At 39.7% G+C, this 20,693-nt stretch overlaps 1 protein-coding gene across 1 annotated transcript in view; it reads left to right on the forward strand.

Moving 5' to 3' along the window:
* Window positions 1-20,693, forward strand: part of Vps13c (vacuolar protein sorting 13 homolog C) — a 153,478-nt gene that overhangs the window by 18,882 nt on the left and 113,903 nt on the right. The window contains exons 4-10 of the mRNA XM_050125415.1: window positions 1,019-1,114; window positions 3,099-3,200; window positions 13,342-13,451; window positions 15,548-15,607; window positions 17,801-17,860; window positions 19,368-19,448; window positions 20,164-20,221. Of these exons, the coding sequence (XP_049981372.1) occupies window positions 1,019-1,114; window positions 3,099-3,200; window positions 13,342-13,451; window positions 15,548-15,607; window positions 17,801-17,860; window positions 19,368-19,448; window positions 20,164-20,221 (567 nt within the window). The remainder of the gene's footprint in view (window positions 1-1,018; window positions 1,115-3,098; window positions 3,201-13,341; window positions 13,452-15,547; window positions 15,608-17,800; window positions 17,861-19,367; window positions 19,449-20,163; window positions 20,222-20,693) is intronic.

Here is a 20,693-nt window from a genome sequence, read left to right on the forward strand (position 1 = left end):
AGGACAGAATTTTAGTAATCATGACAGCTGAGACATTAGCTGTCTGTGGCCTTGGGAAGAGGAGTTCTAGAGATATGGAAGAGATAGAATTATGATAAGGTGCCCCATTTTTCCTGTTTTAGAATTCAGATCTCTTCTCTCTTCTGCCACGCACTCCTCAAACTACACCAAATAAGTTACTGAGATTAGGACCATAGTTCTTCTATGAAGAGTGATAGTTTTTATGGGTTCATTTCTGCCTATCATTAAGCTGACTTTGAACTTGCTGTGTGGTGAAGCTGGCTTTGAACTCCCAATCCTCCCGCTCTCATCTCCCAACTGCTCACAGGGATCACAGGTGTGCACTATCATGCTCCACCTAACACCATTGTTTTAAAGAGAAAAAGTGTGTTCTGCTCTATCAGTATCTATTTGTAAAGTAACAAATCTGAGTTGTATAGCATTAGCATCATAAAAGAAGATTATGCCGATTGTGAAACAGCACGCCTCGCCTCCAGATCTGGCCTCTTCCATTCGTAGCTGTCTGACCTGCTGTCCACATTCATAAAAGAGAGAAGGGACTTCTCTGCTGCTTTGGTTCCTGTTTGCAGACACTGTTTACAATGGCTATGTTGATGGCCACAGGTAGTACTTACGGTGGCTGTGCTGGTTCAGTTGTTGGTGAGGCAGGAAGAGCGTGTACAGTCTTCAGGTGTGTCCAGTGCAGAGCTCTGGCTCCAGCGTCCTCACTGAAGACCTTGCTGGACATAAATGATTAATTTTACCCTTCTGAGACTGAGCTGCCTTTTCCTATTCCAGGTTGCTGTGATTATTGTTTGATTATCAAATGAAGTACTTGTCATAAAGTTTGGAAAGTATAAAATATGCACTTTAAAATACCACCCTCACTTTTTTCCCCCAAATGACAAACATTCTAAATGCCTAAAGGGTTTTGTACTTTTCATGGGATGTGAGAAATCTCTTTGTATCCTCTTTAGCAGTCAAATAAGGATTTATGATGGAAATTATGTTTCTTTAGATAAATTAACTTTGAAGATTCCTTGGAAAAACCTTTATGGAGAAGCAGTTGTTGCCACCCTGGAAGGATTATACCTGCTTGTGGTCCCTGGAGCAAGTATGTTGTTTTACACTGTAATCATTCTGTGTCATTGCAATGAAGTGAAATTGTTCCCCTGTGAAGTATTCTGATATAACGAGGAAGCTAGAACATATGTTAGAAACTGATCACACAGTATAATGAATAAGCATGCAGTTGTGTATGTATACACACATATTGCTACATTTGTATACCAAATGCTTTTCTGTTGTTGCTGAAGACAGTAAACTGTCTATTTTAATTTTATTCCCCATTACTTATTTTAAGTTGTGATGTACTTGACAGATGTACTATTGAAGTAATTGTATGACTTGCAGAAATTTAGAATGTACCAATGTATTACTTTACATATTTCAAAACTGGAAACTTTTCCCATATTTTGTTGCTTCCGATTTTAAACAGGTGTTCTTTCAAACATGTGTAGCAAGTTTTTTCTTTCTTATGAATCACAATATTTTAATAACAATTAGTATTTTAAAGCTTAATATCTTCAATTATTAGTGTTTTCAGCCAAAAAGGACAATATGAAAAAAATTTGAATGCTTTGGGAAAAATTGCTTGGTTTCCCAACCATAGTATTGATATAGTGTTTATAATATAGGTAAAGTATTTATTTTTGACCTTGCTTGCTTCACTGTTGGCAGTACTAGAGTCCGTATTTAGTAGTTGCCACATTAAGTACACAGCTTTGGCTTGACATTTTCATGCTTTTTGGGTCTCATGGTTTTCAAGGTGATACTGAAAAATTTGAAAGGTATATTAGCTATCTTATGCTATTATGAAATACTATGATTAGTTGTCTTTTTGTCTCTTATAAGTTGTTTTTTTAGTTCATCATACAGATGATGCCTCTCATCATGGCAGCTTCATATATGTGCTACTATATTTCACTCAAAATCGCCTTCTTATAGATTTTTTTTACCTTTTGTATTTTCTTAGACTATTGTTATCAGATATGAAATGACAGATAAAATGAATTGTTAGGATTATTATGATTTTTTTATTTTATTTTATTTTATTTTTTATTTTCAAGATAGGATTTCTGTAGCTTTGGTACCTGCCCTGGAACTAGCTCTTGTAGACCAGGCTGGCCTCAAACTACAGAGATCCACCTGCCTCTGCCTCCCAAGTACTGGGATTAAAGGCATGCACCACTACTGCCGAGCATGTGTTAGGATTATTAAATATTTCTCAAATGCTTTGTGAAAACATTTTTGTCAATCTATATAGACACCAGATGATAGATGTTTGTTTGTTTATTTATTTTTGAGGCAGGGCTTCTCTGTGTAGCACTGGCTGTCCTGGAACTCACTTTGTAGACCAGGCTTGGCCTCAAACTCAGAGATTTTTTGTTTCTGCCTCTGGAGTTCCAGGATTAAAGGCATGAGTCACCATCACACCCAGCTTCCCTCCCTCCCTCCTTCTCTTTGTATTTGTGTGTGCCTGTGTGAGTTTCAGCTCACCACATGTGTGCAGGTACCCCTGGAGGCCAGAAGAGGGTGTCAGCTCTTAGGGAACTAGAGTTGAGAGCTGCCTGATGTGGGTGCTAGGAACCGAACTTGTGTCCTCTGCAAGAGCAGCAAATGCTCTGAACCACTGCACCATTACCTCCAGAACTCTTACTTATTTTATAGATAATACATTTTTACCACTCAATCAGTAGCAGTGAGCATTCTGATAATATTTTTGTGTCTCCTGCTTTTTTTAAGTGATCTATCCACCCTTTTCTGTCTTTTTTGTTTTTAGCTACCTTCTGCTTTCTAATTTCTTTCCTTTTTTCCTTTATGATACTTTATAAAGAAATAGGAATTATTTATGTGAAAATGATTTTTATATAATATTGTAATGTAATTTTTATGTAAAAATGTAAATTCTTATACAGTTAATCTTTACAGAAGTGATTTTTGACTTATAAAAATAGTGTTACCATATAATTATGACAAGTTTTCCATTTGTGTACTGATTTTATTTCTTTTTGTGAGAATTAATTGCATGTTTTTAGGTATCAAGTATGATGCGGAGAAAGAAGAAAAATCCTTGCAGGATATTAAGCAGAAAGAACTTTGCCGAATTGAAGAAGCCCTTCAAAAAGCAGCAGAGAAAGGTAGAATATGTTTATTTTAAATACCTAGGCATACCTGTATTACTGACATAATTCATATCATTTCATGCCTTCTTTTTTCCTGTGTTTTTTTGTTTTTTCAAGACAGGGTTTCTCTGTGTAGCCCTGGCTGTCCTGGCATTCACTCTGTAGACCAGACTGACCTTAAACTCACAGAGATCCACCTGTCTCTGCCTGCTAAGTGCTGGGATTAAAGGCGTGTGCCACCACCATTCTGCTCTCACAGACTTTTTAAAGCCCAGTTTTAAAGAATCTTCTTTACAAGTCTTAAAATACTGTTTATACATATTTTATTGACCAGCACTGGAGATGGATTGCTTTTGCCTGGTGACAGCTGTGTCTGGGTAACACTGAGATGTGTGTATTTTATGTGCTGCACTCATCCTCACCTGTGTTTTTGTGAGATGACGAGGGTAAGGCTGTCACAGTGCAGACGTGGCGAGGCACTGCTGCTGTGACCCCGTTTCCCCATCTCTTCATAACATACATGATCTCCAAAACACGTCTTTTCTTCAGGTTTCAACATTTTAACACCCTCAAAAATTTGTTTTTCTAAAAGATAAGTTTGATAATTGCGTTACGTTTTGATTTGCCTCTGATTTCTAGCGCCAGAGCAGAATGAACTGAGAAGCGTTGTCAGTCTGTGGTGTGATGACGGCAGGGCTCCCCAGAGCCCAGCGCGTCTACCTCTTTAAAGTCAGACCATGTCCCCGTCTGACTGAGGTATGACTCCGTGACTCACAGCAGTTTCCAGTCATTTGCTGACTGTGTGTGTATGGGTTTCAGTGATGAAGACTTAGAGTCTCTGACAACATAAGGCCGATGTTTTTGAATTTTTATTGTTTCGCTGTGTATGAAATTTCTTTTCTCTACAAACAAAACAGAACAAGACAAGGCAAATATTAACTTAAATAAATTACCCGAATTACAGTTCCACACAAGCGAGGGCTCTTTCTGTGGCCCTGGTAACACGAATCCGTGAGAAGTCTTTTTAGAAATGACTTCTTGAGCTGAGTGTGCACTCTGACTCTGGCTACTCTGGAGGTTAATGTGGGAGACCCCGTGGCCCAGTAGTGTAGGCTAGCCTGGGCAACATAGGAGACCCTCCTCAAATAGTCGCAACAATATCTGCTCCTGGAGGATCCTGATCCCTGACCCTAATCCCTTTTTGTCTGAAGTATGTTTTTCTTATGCAGAAATGTTGATTTTTTTACTAGAAGTCACTAATGCCAGCTATAATACAGAGCCTACTTATAAAATTGTAATTTATAAGTAGAATGGAAGAAAATGTTTCACTTTTCTCTTTTCTGCTTTAGAGTGTCATCTTTCCATTGATACTTCAATATCTGCATCTTGAGGAAAAGTTTTCTTTATTTGTATTGCTTCTTTTTTTTTTTTTTCAAAATAAAGCATGCTGAGGCTTCCTGAGGGAAGTCCAGTAGGATTTTTAATAAGCAGTTTTGTTTCATTAGATTATATAGAAAGAGGTCAATAAAAATGAGGTGTGATACTCGGAGAGCGCTGGAATTTCATTTCTTTCTATAGAATTTCCAGAGTAAATATATTTTCATAATTCGCATGCACATGCACACCCCCACATCTGTATGCATATGCACACATACATGTGTACACACATGCCCACATATAAGGTATAATGGCATCTTTAGGCACACGGATACATAATTATATATTTATAGTCACATGTGTAATTCATAGGTTAACTTTTTACGAAATCTCCAACATCCTTTTTGGCAGGACTGTTGTAACTGCTTAAAAAGTACGTTAATATTTCCAGTGCTCTGTAGGAAAGATGTGAACTGACCTGTCATAGTAGTTGACGGTTTGATTGGCACACTGAGAACGTCCTATACATTTGTCCTTTGACTGTAGGTATTTAGGGCTTATTTCTGAGCTGACATGCCTGGGTCTGGTGGAGAATCACGGTTCTGTATAGAGGGTGAACACATGTGGAACTGGTCCTGCACGAGCAGGTCCATTAGGTCTGTCTGTATGTAATGAAAACATGGCAGCTTCTTGGGTGATAAATATTAGGATTTGTTAGAATGTATTTAAAATTCAGAAAATGGGTCCCGGAGAGATGGCTCAGGGGTAAAGGCACATGCCACCAAGCCTGACAAGCTGAGTTCGATTCCCCAGATCCACATGGTGGAAACAGAGAACTGGCTCCTGCAAGTTGTTCTCTGATTTCTGCATGTACACTTGTTCACACATACACATATGTAATAAAATATAATATGAAAAAATATTCAGAAAGTGAAATTCAGTTTTCAAATTCGGTTTTCACATACAAGTTCTGAATGTAAAATAGTTGAATTTAGTAATTGAGAAATATGTTGAGAGATTATTTTCCTGTAACCGAAGGAATCCATTTAATCCTTTTGACTGTGATGTAAATATTCTACCCTTGTCTCCCTGGATATGCATCATCTTCTGACGCTTCTCATGTGAATGATAACTACATCCTTTAAACGCTTCACATCCTACCGTAGTGATGAGTCAGTTACTTAGTTACCACGTTTTCTTCAGCCTTACCTTCCCTCTGTCTGGATTTGAGAGCACAGTGGCACAGTTGCCTGTGCAGCGACTTGGGGAGATGAGGAGAGGGCATGCTCGGACCTGCATGGGCAGATAATAAGAGCAAAGATAGAACCTTCATGCTGACCCGCTCTGAAACAGCTAACCTTGTAAAATACTGCTACCATTGTTTGGAAAAAAAACTGAAGTTTTTTATTTTAATTTTAGAGAATTTACTTAGCTGTAAAAATAACCTTTTTCTCTTTTCATGTCTCTGGAGTGTCTTTTTGTACTTGGGAGGTCGATCATACACAGCTTCCCATATGTTAACTTCCATATTTAAAATGTTATTTTTGCAAGACACACTTAAGCATCCAGTGTTTCCCCATAACACTTAGAATGATAGACGGCAGTCCCCTGTGCACTTTGCTGTCCTTCACACCCTCTTCTTCGAGGTCAGTTTAGGTTTTAGGAGTATCAACACTGTCATGTATGACATTACCCCAGACTTCTTGTTATGGTCGTCTAGGAGTTTGCATTTTGCTGTTTCTTTTTGCTCTGATTTCCTCCCTGTCTTTCCTGTTGACATGAGCCCCAAAGGCCATAGAGCGATGCCCTCTGCATCTTCTCAAAATCTGGATAGGTCATGAATTTTGGCCTGTGATTCACTGTGAAGGTAAACGTTCAGTATAAAGGCCTAGTGACAGACTGTGATTACAGTTCCTTCCGGAAGCCTTGTTTTCTTGTCTTGCAAATACTTTCTGTTATTCCTTGTTTAGTCTGCTGTATGAACATACCTAAGTTTTCCGCACATGAATTGGTGGTTTTTCAGGCCCTTTCCAGCTGTTTCTTTTTGTTTTCTGTATTATTATTATTATTATTTTGTGCTGGATAAATGAACCCGACTTCCTGTACACTAGGCAGGAGCTCTACTACCGAGCTTCATCTTCAGCACCCACAATGTTTTCATTTCGTCTTGCTTATGTTTTTGCTTCTGCCACATGTAGTCTTGCTGAGCTCTTAGTCCTCTTAGTTCTATGTTGAGTTAGCTCCTCCATGGTTTCCTTGCCTCTTCTTCTCTCATTTCCTCCTGTGTTTGCTGGACACATCTAGTAGCTGTCAGTGTGACTGAAAGTTCCACTCGAGGCTGAGTGCTGCAGCACTTCAGATTTCCTGTGTCTGGGTTTAGAATATTACATTTAAGATCTGGAAGTAGAAGTTCACACCTGTAATCTTAGCACACAGAAGGATGAGGCAGGTGAGTTTGAAGCCATCCTGCTGGACTGTAGAATTGTCTCAAAAAGCCAAACACACACACACACACACACACACACACACACACACCCTTAAATTAGAATAACTTCTCTCCAAGAAATCCCCAGCCTCCCAAATCTACCAACCACATAACAATAAATAATCAAAATGCAATATTAAGGAGGTTCAGAATTAGGATTTCAAAGGCTCCATCTGCTACCTGCTGGGTTATTTTGTACCACTATGCTCTCTTGTTGTTGGAAATGGACCTCTGGTGTCAGGCCGTTCATTTCAAATGGACAAATAAGATTTTTAAAATGACAAACAGGAGAAAGCGTTAAGTCCTATGGAAGAGGCTCAGGTAGAGTATGGAGAGTTCAGAACGTGGTGACAGTGTGAAGTTGTGAGCTTTAGTGGGTTCTGTGAACGTGGAAGAGAGAGAAAGAACATTACAGACCGGGTAGAAAAGTAGAGCATGGTGGCAAATGGCTTTAGGGTTTTGAGAGATCATAATTGTATATAAGGTTAGCAAACTAAGTTGAGATCAATTTTAAGAGATTTGAATAACAGGGTGATGACGAAGATGGCAACAAAAATAGCAACAACAGTCATTTATTATCTATTATTTACCAGACAACAACAACAGTCATTTATTATCTATTATTTACCAGACAACAACAACAACAGTCATTTATTATCTATTATTTACCAGACAACAACAACAGTCATTTATTATCTATTATTTACCAGACAACAACAACAGCAGTCATTTATTATCTATTATTTACCAGACAACAACAACAGTCATTTATTATCTATTATTTACCAGACAACAACAACAACAGTCATTTATTGAGTATTTATTATTTACCAGACACTCATCAAAGTGCTGTCTGTGAACAAACTCACTTCATAGTTACCCAGTGCAAAAGTGAACTTTAGCCTCTAGCCAGCGGAGGAGTAGGGAATTCAGAAGTTTCCCTCCCTCTAAAAGTCTGAAGCTGCAGTCCAGGCTATGCTTCATTTGGGAGCGGAATGCGAGAGGGTGCTGTCTAGCTAGCTGTTACTGACTCCAGTGGGTAAAGGGTGTGGGCAGCCTATCTGAAAGGGACACATCACACTCTCTCAGCTGACTTTAAAATGAATGGACGCTATCATAGGAACTTAGTGAAAATGGATAAAATGACAGGCAGGAAAAGAATCCAGAGAACATTTGTGTTGTGTTTGAAAATGAAAATTACAGCAAGACCTGAGCTGTCACTGCTATTTACCTGCCTTGACTTATTTTATTATTATGGTTTTCATGATGTAGAATTTTTGTTTTAACCTGAGAATAAGAACGGGCCTGATGTCACTGGGGATGTGTCCTTAGGAGCGGGATTGCTTTCCTATCACTGGCTCTTCGCTTGTCCTGTCACGTGGTTTCTGAGTCTTTGCAGCTAAGTTTAGGTGCATTTCCCATGCAAAACTAAAGGTGTCTTACAATGCTTTGCGTTTCGGTTACTGCTGCCGTGGGATGCAGGCGCACACGCAGGGGAGTTCATGTATGGCTTGGAAAACTTGCTTTACAAGGACGTCAAGCCTGGTGGGTATGCATGGTTATTTATACTTCATGAAGTCGATGTTCTTATCCGTGCCTGAGCTTTTAGTGGAGTCCATGACTCACAAAGCTGTGCCATCCTTTGAGAAATATGGAAATGTAATTCATGTTCACACCCTCGTCATCCCTTCCTTTCCCCTCCCCTCTGCAGCCATTCACTCATCCACTGAGTCTTTGAGTGTCCTCTGGCAAACTCCATGCTGGGAGCTTGGTGTTCATGGGTGAGCGAGCGTAGTTCACTGCCCCTGTGGAGCGAGCTCTCATATCTGCAGATGATAGTGAAATTTGTACTGCCCTTTGGCCCTAGTGTCCTAGGACAGTAGTAGCGCTTTCCACCTGACTGCTCTCTCTTGCTCAGAGTGAAGATTTTCAAATTTGCAAAAGCAATAAGATGGATTTATTTATTTTTTGTAGTGCTTTGTTCATGGCCTCAAGGCGGGACCTCTGCATTTCTTCTCTGGTCCTTCCTGATTGTGTAATCTTCTGTAGTCTGCTGTCCCTTACAGTGTGTTAAAACCTGAAGCTTCACAAAGGCAAACTGAAGGCTGTTTACTGTAGGACTTAGAAGGGAACCTTTTGTACACTAGGACTTTTACCAGATATATAGCAATGATTTTTTAATATTTTGAATATTAAAATATTCAAATGTTACTCTTCAGGAGTTTTTATGTTAATTTAATCACATTTTAGATTGGCTTTGACTAAATGGTAAGTGGACCTGCATCTCAAAACTTAATTTTAAAATTTAAGTTTTAATTTTAAAGTGTTAGAATTCTTATGCAGATAGAACCTTCTATAGTATATATATATATATATATATATATATATATATATATATATTCACTTTGACAGTGGGGAGATTTGCATGGAAGATTCACAGCGTTGAGTGAAATTATCTTGAAATTATTTCTCTTTTTACAAGTCTACCACGGTAGTAACCATGGCTGATTTCTGATTTGTTACTTTGCCCAACACAGAGGACGGCATGGGTGGGTAATCGCAGGGCTCATTGTGCAGCTTTATAGTTTTATAGGCTGTACTGAGTTGGCTCTCTGTTGTCACTGGTGCCAATGTTTTCTGGTCTTTCTAGGAAGACTCTGCCTGGAAGTTATAAATGAGTGTTTGTGACCCATTCTAATACGTTCCACACTGGGCCTTGTTATAAAAGCCAGCAGAAGTCATAAGGCAGGAAGCCTTAACTGCTTCATCTTTCTCCTTGGATAAAGTGAGGGTCATGTGCAGTGAGAAGGTTCCTTAGGCGATGGCTCATTCCCTTAGCTGGGGAGCCAATGTGTACTTTATTATGACCATTTCCCCTTTCAGTTTCCAAGTGCATATTCTTCCCTCATTTCATGCCATTTTCTTTACACTTAAGAGCAGCGATTCTCAGAAAAGCAGATCTAGCTATTTTCATAATGATATCAAAGCATGTAATTTTCCGTGGAGTTGACATTTGTGTGCAGGAATACAAGCAGTGCTTGTAACTCAGCGGTTGTCAGGGCCTGATTCAAGGCGGGACACCTCCCTGTACCAGTAGTCATTGGGTTCTTTGCTACTGTGCACTCATTACAAAAACAAAAGAAAGTGTGCCAGTATAGCTTAAAGTCTTTTTTTGGTAAAATGGAATTTTAAGTTTAATAGACATCAGTTCTTGAGCAGGTCTCTAAAGTTTCGTGGGACACAGAGAACGCGTGTAGGAAGCATTTCTGAATGCTGAGGGAGGTTGTTTGCAGGGGTGATTGTTCAGTTGTTACCTGAAGCTGCTTCTTAAGGACAAAAGCCATTTTTTTTTTTAAGTTGAAAGACGGACAGATTGCCATCATTCAAGTTTGAGTGTGTAGCCACTTTACAAAAGTGAACTGGCATATTTGAGTGGTAACACATTCTGCTTTTAAGGAAACACTAGAATTTTAGGAACCCCTCGTTTGCCACTTCGAGCTTACCAGCCACCCAGGATGGCCAGACTTTCCCACGAGACTGATGGTGGTTCCAGCAAATGTGCCTCTTGTGTTAGACAGCGACGAGACTGAGCCTGAGGGAGCCCGGCCTTGCTCATTGCAGCACGATTTCCATATAAGCAGTGGGTAGTGAGCCACGGATGTGTGGAAGGCCCACGTGATTGGGAGGTGGCTCACTGATTGTAATTCGCCTGGCTATAAAACTAACTGAGAAACTCCACTTACTGAACTTGGGTGCATTCCTCATAATTACACAAAAGACCATGAAAACACTCTTCTCTTTTCCTGTTGTATATCTGCTTTGAAATCATACTTTCATCATGTACTTCAGTCAGAACAATGCATTTCAGTAGATTGGAGCCAGAACCAGATATGTGAATCCAGCCATCTTCTACTAAATTAAGGGGATTTGTAAAAATGAGAAATCATGTGATTCTTCTCACTATGACTTTAAATTGTATGTATATGTGTGTATACATATACGATATGTATATACGTAGTGCATAGTTATAAGTAATTAAGTGATGGTTTAATATTATTTTGAGTGAATTAAGAAAATAGTTTATGTTTTTATTTCCAGCATGATAAATATGAATAATTCTAGACTATATTACTTAAAATCTCTTTAGATTGCTCATGTTTCATGTGAATTAAAGGCTTCTGAGACCAAAGGCTTTTGAGAACTGTTGTAGAGTATTTGATAATTTTAAATTTATTCTTTGTTATATTAATTAGGAACTTTCGTCACTATGTAGCACTCTTGTAGATTTAAAATGGTTTCAGGAGAACTGACATTAAAGACAGAACAGGGACTAGAGCAGTTTCGAAGCTAGAGCGATAACAGCTTGGCCTGGAGACTCCAGCGAGTGGAATGGCTTCTGAACAGCACTGACTTTCTTATATTTTTACACGTGGTGTTTCTTGAGAACTCAGTCTTTCTGTATGTTTGTTTATGGAGTAGAGTCAGGAACTGTGAGTGTGTTAGAAAATGTTGGTGTCTGTGCTCTCCAGCTTCTGTTATGTGTGTAAGTGTTTTCTTCTGGAAACTCGAGTTTTTTTTATAATCCAAGTTCACATTTTAATTTTAGGGTAGAATAGTTTGCAAATATCAACAAAACAAAATAGAGTTTGCAGTTATATACAAATATATTTCTCTTATTTATGTGTTTTGTTATAATGTCTACATGTAGATGTTTTAATTCATTTGAACAGACGAATATTATGTACCTTTTGCTTACATATGAATCTCTGTCCTTGGAAGCCTCCTGCTGGATAGGAACCTCTTGCTCACTGGCAAGAGAATCAGGCAAAACTGCGGATACAGTGCCTGCGCTGTGTATTAGACTTTTGTGTGAGCACAGGCCCTGGGCTGCTCAGAGGAGCTCTGAAAAGCTTCATACATGCAGTGAGTCACATGGCAGGAGTGTTGAACATGAGGTAGCGATGCCTAGAAGTTTGCTCAGTAAAGAGTTTGAGGATGGCAGCTTGTTTACAAAGTGATGTGCAGGGAGGCAGAAGGCATTGGCATTGTTATGTGTGTTTCATAGTTACAGTTAACATTTCTGCAGTTTCCCCTGATGCATGACTGGCAGGAGTAACGGGGATCAGGCCTGTGTCATGCAGGCATGTTTGGTTTTATCTGGCAGGCTGCAGAGAGCCTTTAAATGATTTTCAACAGAATTGATGGGATCAACTAGTATTTTAGATGTAGCAGCAATGCAGAAGGTCCTTTAGCAGAAGGTGAGGATGGGGCAGAGTCAGGAGCATGTCCGGGGAGTTTAGGTCACAGCTGATGCCTGGCTGTCCATTGAGTAGAACGTTCACAGACTGGGTAAGAAAGGTGTTGGTTAATGTGAAAAATGTCAAATCAAAAAGGATGCAGCTTAAAGGAATGACTGCTAGTTGGATATACTGTTTAGTATACATTTTATGCCCTGTGCCCTCATACTTTTATGAACTGTAAAGCATGCCTAGTGCACAGTTCTGTTTGTGAAGGCTGTCATCTAGAGAGGCCATCAGCACTCAACCCATCCATTCCATTTGTATTCCTCTGTCCCTGCCACACATTGCTCAAAACCTTTCCCCGACGCTTTTAGACCATCGTCATTACATTTCCAGTATTTTGGTAAATTAAATTTAAAGTAACACTGTAAATGTGTATCTATAAACATTAAAACACCATTGTGAATGGATACATTTTATCCATATTTTGTACAATTGTTCCTGCCAAGTTATTCTCTAGATTAAAGGTTGTTCTTTACTGCAGTGTTTATCTAGTAAAGGAAGCCTGTGATTTTGTGTTTGTGTTGAAGTAGTAGGTCAGTCAGTGTAGACGGAGGTAAGTGACTGAGCTTTGATGTCAGGAAGAATTCTCTTATTTTCTTTTCTGTCCTCTTGTCTGCTAACTTGACTTTTATCCTTTTCTCACTAAAATGCTTCCACTGAGAAGGACGTAAGCGTAAAAAGCACAAAAAACATTTTAAGAAACGTTTTAAAGGTCTTGATCGCTCCAAAGGTAGGTACACGCAGTTCTCCCTGTGCTGTTTGTACACCTTGATTTCTGTTCTTGGAAGGTAAAATGAACAGTAAAGTGCAGCTTAAATATAAAACTGAATTTTAAGTTGGAACTATATGTCAGACTCTAAAATAAACCTAAGAAAGGGCCCTAGAGTACCTTGTAGTTTCTATTACGTAGTGGCGTTCGCGCTCCTTGGCCGTCGGTTCTGAGGTGTGTGAGAACTGCGAGTCTTGAGCTCTTGTTTTTCTGTTTCCATAGATAAGCCCAAAGAAGCAAAAAAAGATACATTTTTGGAAAAATTGGCAACTCAAGTAATAAAAAATGTTCAAGTGAAAATCACAGACATTCACATTAAATATGAAGATGATGTAAGTGATTTCAGTAATTTAAGTTGGTTGTTAAATGTTTTGTGATATTCTGTATCTTATGATATTTTGTCTGCAGATTATTTGAACCTAATTTAATTTTCAGATTGCCACTCCTGTAAATATGCCAGTGTTTGACCTTTTCTAAGAGGCCGTGTTAGCTGGGCTATACATAAATAAATATAGTGTAAAACCACTACATGTAAAACCACGTAACTGTTCTTTATGGTTTATTTGTTGTACATGTTATGATGTAACTTTAAGGAATGAATTTCATGTTTATATTGTGAAAACATTGGTGATGGAGTGCCTGTTGGTAATGACAACCAGCAGGCAGAGTAGTTAGAGCTTCTTACCTGCCCCTGGAGTGGTCCTAAGCTTCTCACTACTGAAAATACAATTAGGAAGTCATGTGACTTTTTATTTAATACCAAATGTACAGAGATCCATAGGAGTCCACTCAGTCATATCTAGACTACTGTCTGTGGCACATGTCACCTGTGACAACATAAAGTACAATAACCTAAAAGGAAGAAAGTTTAAATGTGTGAACAGTTCTTATATCACATGTCTTTCAGGCTAGTTGCCTTAATTATTTTATCTAGAAGCATATCAGAAATATGGGATGTAAGAAATGGACCTTGGGAATTACGGTCTTTTAGCACTGTAGAGTTGGGCTGTATCAGAGGCCTATCTGAAAGAGCTGGAAGTTATTTTGAAGTAGTTATCAAAAGATGACTAAATTATTTCTCTCTCCCTGTCTCCCTCCCTCTCTCCACCCCTTCACCACACACACACACACACACACACACACACACACACACACACACACACGTACACTTTTTTTTTGAGACAAGATCTCATGTAGCCCAAGCTGTCATTAAACTTTATATATAACTGAGCATGGCTGCTTGCCTCTATCTACTGAGTACAGAGTTTACAAGTGTGCACCACCATGCACAGCTCCTTATATATTTATATAAATTAAATATTTATTGGTATTAGTTGCAAATAAATCTGTGAAGCTGCTTCTGCTTTCCAGCTTCCCCAGAGCATGCACACGTACTTCCTGTTTGAAAAGGGTCCGTGTGACAAGACTGGAGTTCCATTTGGATGGCTTAGAACAACATTTGCACTTCCTTTTCTAGTAATTCATGCCTCCATCACAAGCAAACAATTGTCTGTGGCTTTTGAACCTCTTACGGCAGTCTCAGGCAATGACATCATGCATGTCATGGCACAGGCTAAACACTGTTTATATCACATGTCAAAGTTCAGAGATAGAAAAGCAGTTTATCATTGGGAGATTTGAGGTAATAGACTTGGGAAATTACGCACTAAGATTCTGAAGCCGGACGGAGATAGGAGGATTGAAAGTTTAAGGCCAGGGAGAAAAACAACCCCAGAAAAACCCAAAACCTAGGACTTTCCCTTTCCAGGCAGTTTTGAAGCATCAAGGGAAGTAAAAGGCTATAAAGTTGGTTCAAGTTTCCAAAGATGAAAATCCGAGTGTTGGAGTAGTCATTTAGTGGTAAAATCATTGTCTGTAATGCCTCCTTGTACTTGCCTGTGAAGAACATTCTGATACACATTGGAGTCTACTGGTCACAGTTACAGAGCTTGTTAGTTGTCGGAAATCAGAGTTCTGGGAAAATACCGAGTTAGCAGCATTGGCGCCGTCATGATGCTCTGATGGACACATGACTGTATCAGGGCCCCCTCTCCCTCCTTTGAAAGTCCCTTGGGCTGTGTGACTTCCTCCTAGACATGTGTCTAGCTGCTGACTATTTATTATTTTTATTACTAACTTAACATTTTATTTTTAATTTAAATTTTTTATTTTCTGAGAATTGCATACACAAATACTATATTTACATAATCTCCACCCCTCCCTCCCACCTCCTCCGACTCCTTCTGTGTTTCCTCACTTTGTCTCAAATTAACAACCTCTTCTTTTTAAATTCTTATTTTTAGTTACACAAAACCACACACTACTCCTGAATCCATTTGGTATTGTTTGTATGTACGTGTGTTCTGGGCTGACCACATTTCGGGGAGATGCTGTCTCATGTTTTAATGTTCCCTTTCTTCTTTGGCAGGTCACTGATCCAGAAAGGCCGCTTTCATTTGGTGTCACCTTGGGAGAATTTAGTCTGTTGGTAATGTTGGCTTGCTAAAAGTTTTTGTGGGATCTGTAAAGTATTAATACTCTGAAGTAAACTGCATGGCCTGAGGTACATTGTTGCTTCAAATAGCTTTTGCGTTTCTGAGGAATTCCCTTGCTGCACATTTGCTACAGGTTCCCTATTTCCAGTGACGCTTTCATATTTAGTAATTCCTTTGATTTCTTTAATGCTTCCACATAACAAATGTTAAATCATTTAGAAGAAATGAATAGTGCACCTTATACACACGGGCAAGGAACAGATGACTGTGTAGTGTTCGGAACTCATACTTGGTATTATTTTGTAGGATCTCAAAAAGTAGACAAAAGTGTGTGTGTGTGTGTGTGTGTGTGTGTGTGTGTGTGTGTGTGTGTGTGGGAAGCCACTAGAATGTGTTAAGTTACTCATTTTGATTAAATATTTCATAATACATTCATAATAGAGATTATTTTCTGTTTAATCTCTTAAATGGAAGAGGGTATGCATATCCTCAGAGTGGATCTTTTACTGTTCTAAGTAACTAAATGATAAGAAACATGGTTGGGAACATGAAGTAGGTTTTGATAAAACAGAGTATTCTGAAAGACCAGAATCTGAGTTCTTAAGGGTAGAGAGATCATTGATTCAGAAAACTCAGCCTAATTGTATGTTCACAAACAGCATCCAAGTTAACTTTGAACATCTAACAAAACAAAAGTGCTAGCGGTCTCCTCCGCCTGGTCTGCAAGGGCATGCTGCTGCAGATGGTCTCCTCACTGTGTGCTGCTGCGAGTTCCGTGTCTGTGCTCAGAGTCTGTGCTCGGGTTTTATTTGCCTGTTTCACCGTTCCCTTTGCCAGCCTGGTAATTCTGCTCAGGTTTCGGAACCCATACAAGAGAGTATCCTACCTTTGCTGTTTGTTTTTCCTTCCTTCTTGGAGCTTTTCAGCTCCTCCTATGCTCCCTGTTCTGCTGTGTCAGGATCCTTAGCATGTTATCTTTCCAGGTACTGAGCTAGGCTTCTAGCTAAACTCCCCTTTCCGCTAATTCAGAGACCTACCTCCTTGTGTTTGTTGAGATCGAGACTGTCTAAAGCCTGTGGCTCCTTGTCTGACTCAGTTATGTTCTTTCCCGCTGCTGGGTGTTACAGGTGAAAGGAAGCCCGTTGCCTCTTGTGAGCACGCCACCCTTACTTCCATGTTAGATCTTCAGTGTTTGCACAGGGTCTGATCTTCCCCACAGCCCCAGGAATCTTCATTTCTCCTGCTTTCTGTTATTCTCTTCTAGAGCAACTTTCTTTTCTCTTTCCTTACATCTTTTTATAAGCAGTCAATTTTTTTTTTTTTTTGAGACAGTCTCACTATGTAGCTCTGGCTGACTTGGAACTCAGAGGAGACCAGGCTGGCCTTGAACTCATAATGGTCCTCCTGCCTCTGCCTCCTTGAGTGCTGGGCTTAAAGGTGTGTGCTGTCACGCAGGTCTTCAACATTCTTGTCTCTTCCTCACAGATAAGATTAAAAAGGCCCTGCTTAACTTTCCATTTCCAACCAGACTCTCTAACCACCTCTGTTTTCCTGCCGTCTTTCCAGCCAGGCTTGTTGAGAACTGTCTGCTCTCTGTGTGTCTGACTCCCACTCAGTGTCTCCTGACGCTTCTGCTTATGAAATCATTCTTAAGTAGTCTTCAGTAATGCCCGCCTGGTGGATGCTAGTACGCGTCAACCGTGCTGACAACTGGCTTGCGCTGCAACCTTCTTCACAAGGCGCACACCAGCTTTTATTCATGTTTATGACTTCTGACATATAGTAACCCAATAATAATTTTTCTAAGTAGAGGAGCCTCGTTGAATTGGAATTTCTTCAATTTTAATTTTCATTGCTTCTTTGATTTTGTCATATAAATATATAGATAAACAGCTAGCATTATCTGATATTACCTAGTAACTTAAATTTTTAAAAAATAATGTTTATTTTGTAAATTGGTGTGTATGTGTGTGTCAGAGGACAACTCGTGTGAGTCTGTTGTCCCCTTCTACCATATGGGTCCTGGTATTGAGATCAAGTTGTTAGGCTTGGTGGCCAGTGCTTTTACCCACTGAGCCATCTGGCTGGCCACTTTTTTTTCTAAATTACTCGGTTATTGCTTACAGATACTAGACTGTTAGATGACATGTACTGCTTCATAAGAGTTGACCTTCTTTTCTTTTTAGACGACAAATGAACATTGGACTCCTTGCATTTTAAATGAAGCAGAAAAAATTATATATAAGGTATTATATTTTTCATATATAAGGTTTTAGAATTTCTTATGGGGGATCAATTTTTGCACTCACGAAGATAAGATCTTTAAGTGCTGGAATATCTGTTCAGCCAGATGGTAGGGTGGAGCAGTGACGTTGGAGTCCAGCTCCTGGAGCCAACATGGAGAGGTGTCTGCTTTCACTTTGACCACAAAGTGTCAGCAGTCATTTTAATGCAAACTCTGCAGAAGTGTCATTAAGTACATTTTGAGATGTGTTCAAAAGTAACATACCTAAACCCTCAGAAACTTCAGGAGAGGGTGGAAGTACAAGCAGCTCATTTGGTGTATAGTAAATGACCCAATTCTCAGTAACTGCTTTTGGCCATATAAAACATAGAGGAAACCTTTGTATTTATGATAAAAGTAGCAAGTGGCATGCCAGGCAATATTGTGTATGCAATCTCGGGCATCCTGGACAGTGTCTCTCAGTGTGATAGTCTACATATGTTTAACCTTAAGGCTTCCAATTTATGGGATTATTGTTGTTTGATTCTAAATTTTAGCCAATCAGGAATCTGGGTGATCTACATATGAACATTCTTGAATTTAAAAGAATAGATATTATGTTTTAAATTGTCTGTCATAATCAATTTGTTAAATAACATATTTCTGGATTCTAAAATAGCACTTGTTGCCTTTGACAAAATTAGGTATTTCATAGCGATTGAGTGTTTAACAGTCTACCTCCTAAAGCAGAAGCATAAGACGTGTTGACTGTCAGAGGGTTGATGCATTCCTTAGCAAAGTTAGGTCATTAGAGAACATGGTGTTCAATCTGAGTGACTAAGTGAGACCTAGATGCCTTGGATCTTTATAGTTTGTTAGTGAAGGTGAGTCAGGGGTGGAAAAAGTCCATGATCCGGTTTGGATTAAGCTTTTGCTGCGTGACTTATCTACGCTGACGTTTAGGTTCTTCATCCCTCAAGTGAAGGGTCTGGATACAAGCAACATCCCCAAATGCTATTTTATGAAAGACTATGAAAGAGGTGTTAGATGTGGAAAGAATAATTTGTGGTCAGGCAAGAGAACTGGTTAAGCGCCATCTTGTGCATAACTGAGCCTGTGTGTGCTCTGTGTTTAACTGCAGGACTTCTCAGTGCTTGGCATGGCTCCTAAGCAGGGTGGTTCCCTAGGAGTGATATCAGCCAGTCTGGAGCCTTCCCTGCCTTACTGACCACAGGCTCCTTTCCCACAGTCCTCCCCAGGGCAGCCATTGATAACTTCAGGAGGGAGCTTGTGTTTTCTTATCTAGCAAAACAGTGTGCTAGATGCTCTAGTCTTACTATTTGGGAATTGATTGAATGTGAATCTCCTGAAAATGTGTTCCCAGAAACACAGTTTAGCAAATGCTGAACTTAAACAGCCCTATGAATTTGCCCCCCTTCATTTTTGCGTATTTTCTTAAGTCCAGCATTTCAGTGAGCATGAGGGCAGTTGTTGAATGCTGATGTACCACTTTCATTTTTCTTGCATAGCTTGTGAAACTTGACAGTCTCAGTGCCTACTGGAATGTCGGCTGCTGCATGTCTTACCATGGATCCAGGGAGCATATCTTGGTAATTTCAGTCTCTGCCTTGAAACGCTAACTATACGCCGAAAGTGTGTTTGAAAGGGAGGTCAGGCTGTCGGTCATTTGTTTAACTGGCCTGTCACCAAAACATAGGTGTGAAAACACTTCAACTCCACCTGTCTCTTCGGAAGACCACTGTGAGTCCGAAGATCTTTTTGAAACCATTTACTCGACAGTGACAGACAGGGGAGCCCTTTACAGTGTCCTCTGAGGTTGTTCATACTTATTTTGGTGGCATTCTTAATATACTGTTTCCTGTAAGGATTAGGAGTGTCGTGACAATGCCACCTGTCAGACCGGGGACACGCGTGTCCTACAAGTGTTTAAGTAGCTGTGATGATGACTTCCTACAGGGTGGATGAGAGATTCATTGTTTCAGGGTCTTATGTCTTCAGTTAGAGGAGGGGGCAGGACTCCAGAAACACTTGGATGAGCTCAGTCCCGACTCGGACTTTGTGGCTGTGTATCTGTTTGGGCGGTTCTCACAGAGAGGAACATACTTACATTCCGAGACAGTTAGGTCTTTGTGTCCGTATTGTAAAGAAAAAGACCTATAAATTCATGCTTTGTATTTTTCTTATGGACGAGTTGTTGCAAAGAGAGCAGTAAAGGTACTGATGTGAGAACCGTTCTTTAATTTTTTTTTTATATACGTGGATAAGTATGTATTTCTCTTTCATTCTCAACTTAAATCTCTTTAGGATCAACTGAAGCGTGAAATTCTTACAAGTAGAAACATCCCCCCAGATCATCAGTACAGTGAGTACCAAGGGGAGTTGATTTAAAGAGGAGACATGGAGGGCTAAATGAAGTCACTGTGACAAACAGAATGCACTAATTTTATGGTATTTGACTATACAACATGTATGTTTCAGTAGTAGCTCCTTATGGTTACTGGACTGTAACCGTACTGTCCTGCGTGTGTGGGGGCGATCTCACCTGGAGTCCACCTCCTTCCACCTCTGTGCTCTCTCCTATCTCGTGAAGGTTCTTTGTTTTGTAGTTGAGGCCCCTTCCTTCTCGCTTATCTTCCTTCAGTCTCCCCTCTCTTGCTCCCTCCTTTTCTCTTTTCTCCACTCTCCCTTTTGCAGTCTTTGGGTTTGTGGTATTCAGGTCACCTCTAGCAGTGTAAGCCAATCACACTGGATAGTTTTTAAAGTGAACTTTGTATAGTTTATTGGCACCTTCTCCTTTGTTTACTGCCTCTGCTTTCCCCAGTTCAGTTTTGTTA

This window comes from Alexandromys fortis, unplaced genomic scaffold (assembly GCF_014885135.2).
Source record: "Alexandromys fortis isolate MF-2015 unplaced genomic scaffold, M_Fortis_MF-2015_v1.1 scaffold_22, whole genome shotgun sequence".
Taxonomy (NCBI): domain Eukaryota; kingdom Metazoa; phylum Chordata; class Mammalia; order Rodentia; family Cricetidae; genus Alexandromys; species Alexandromys fortis.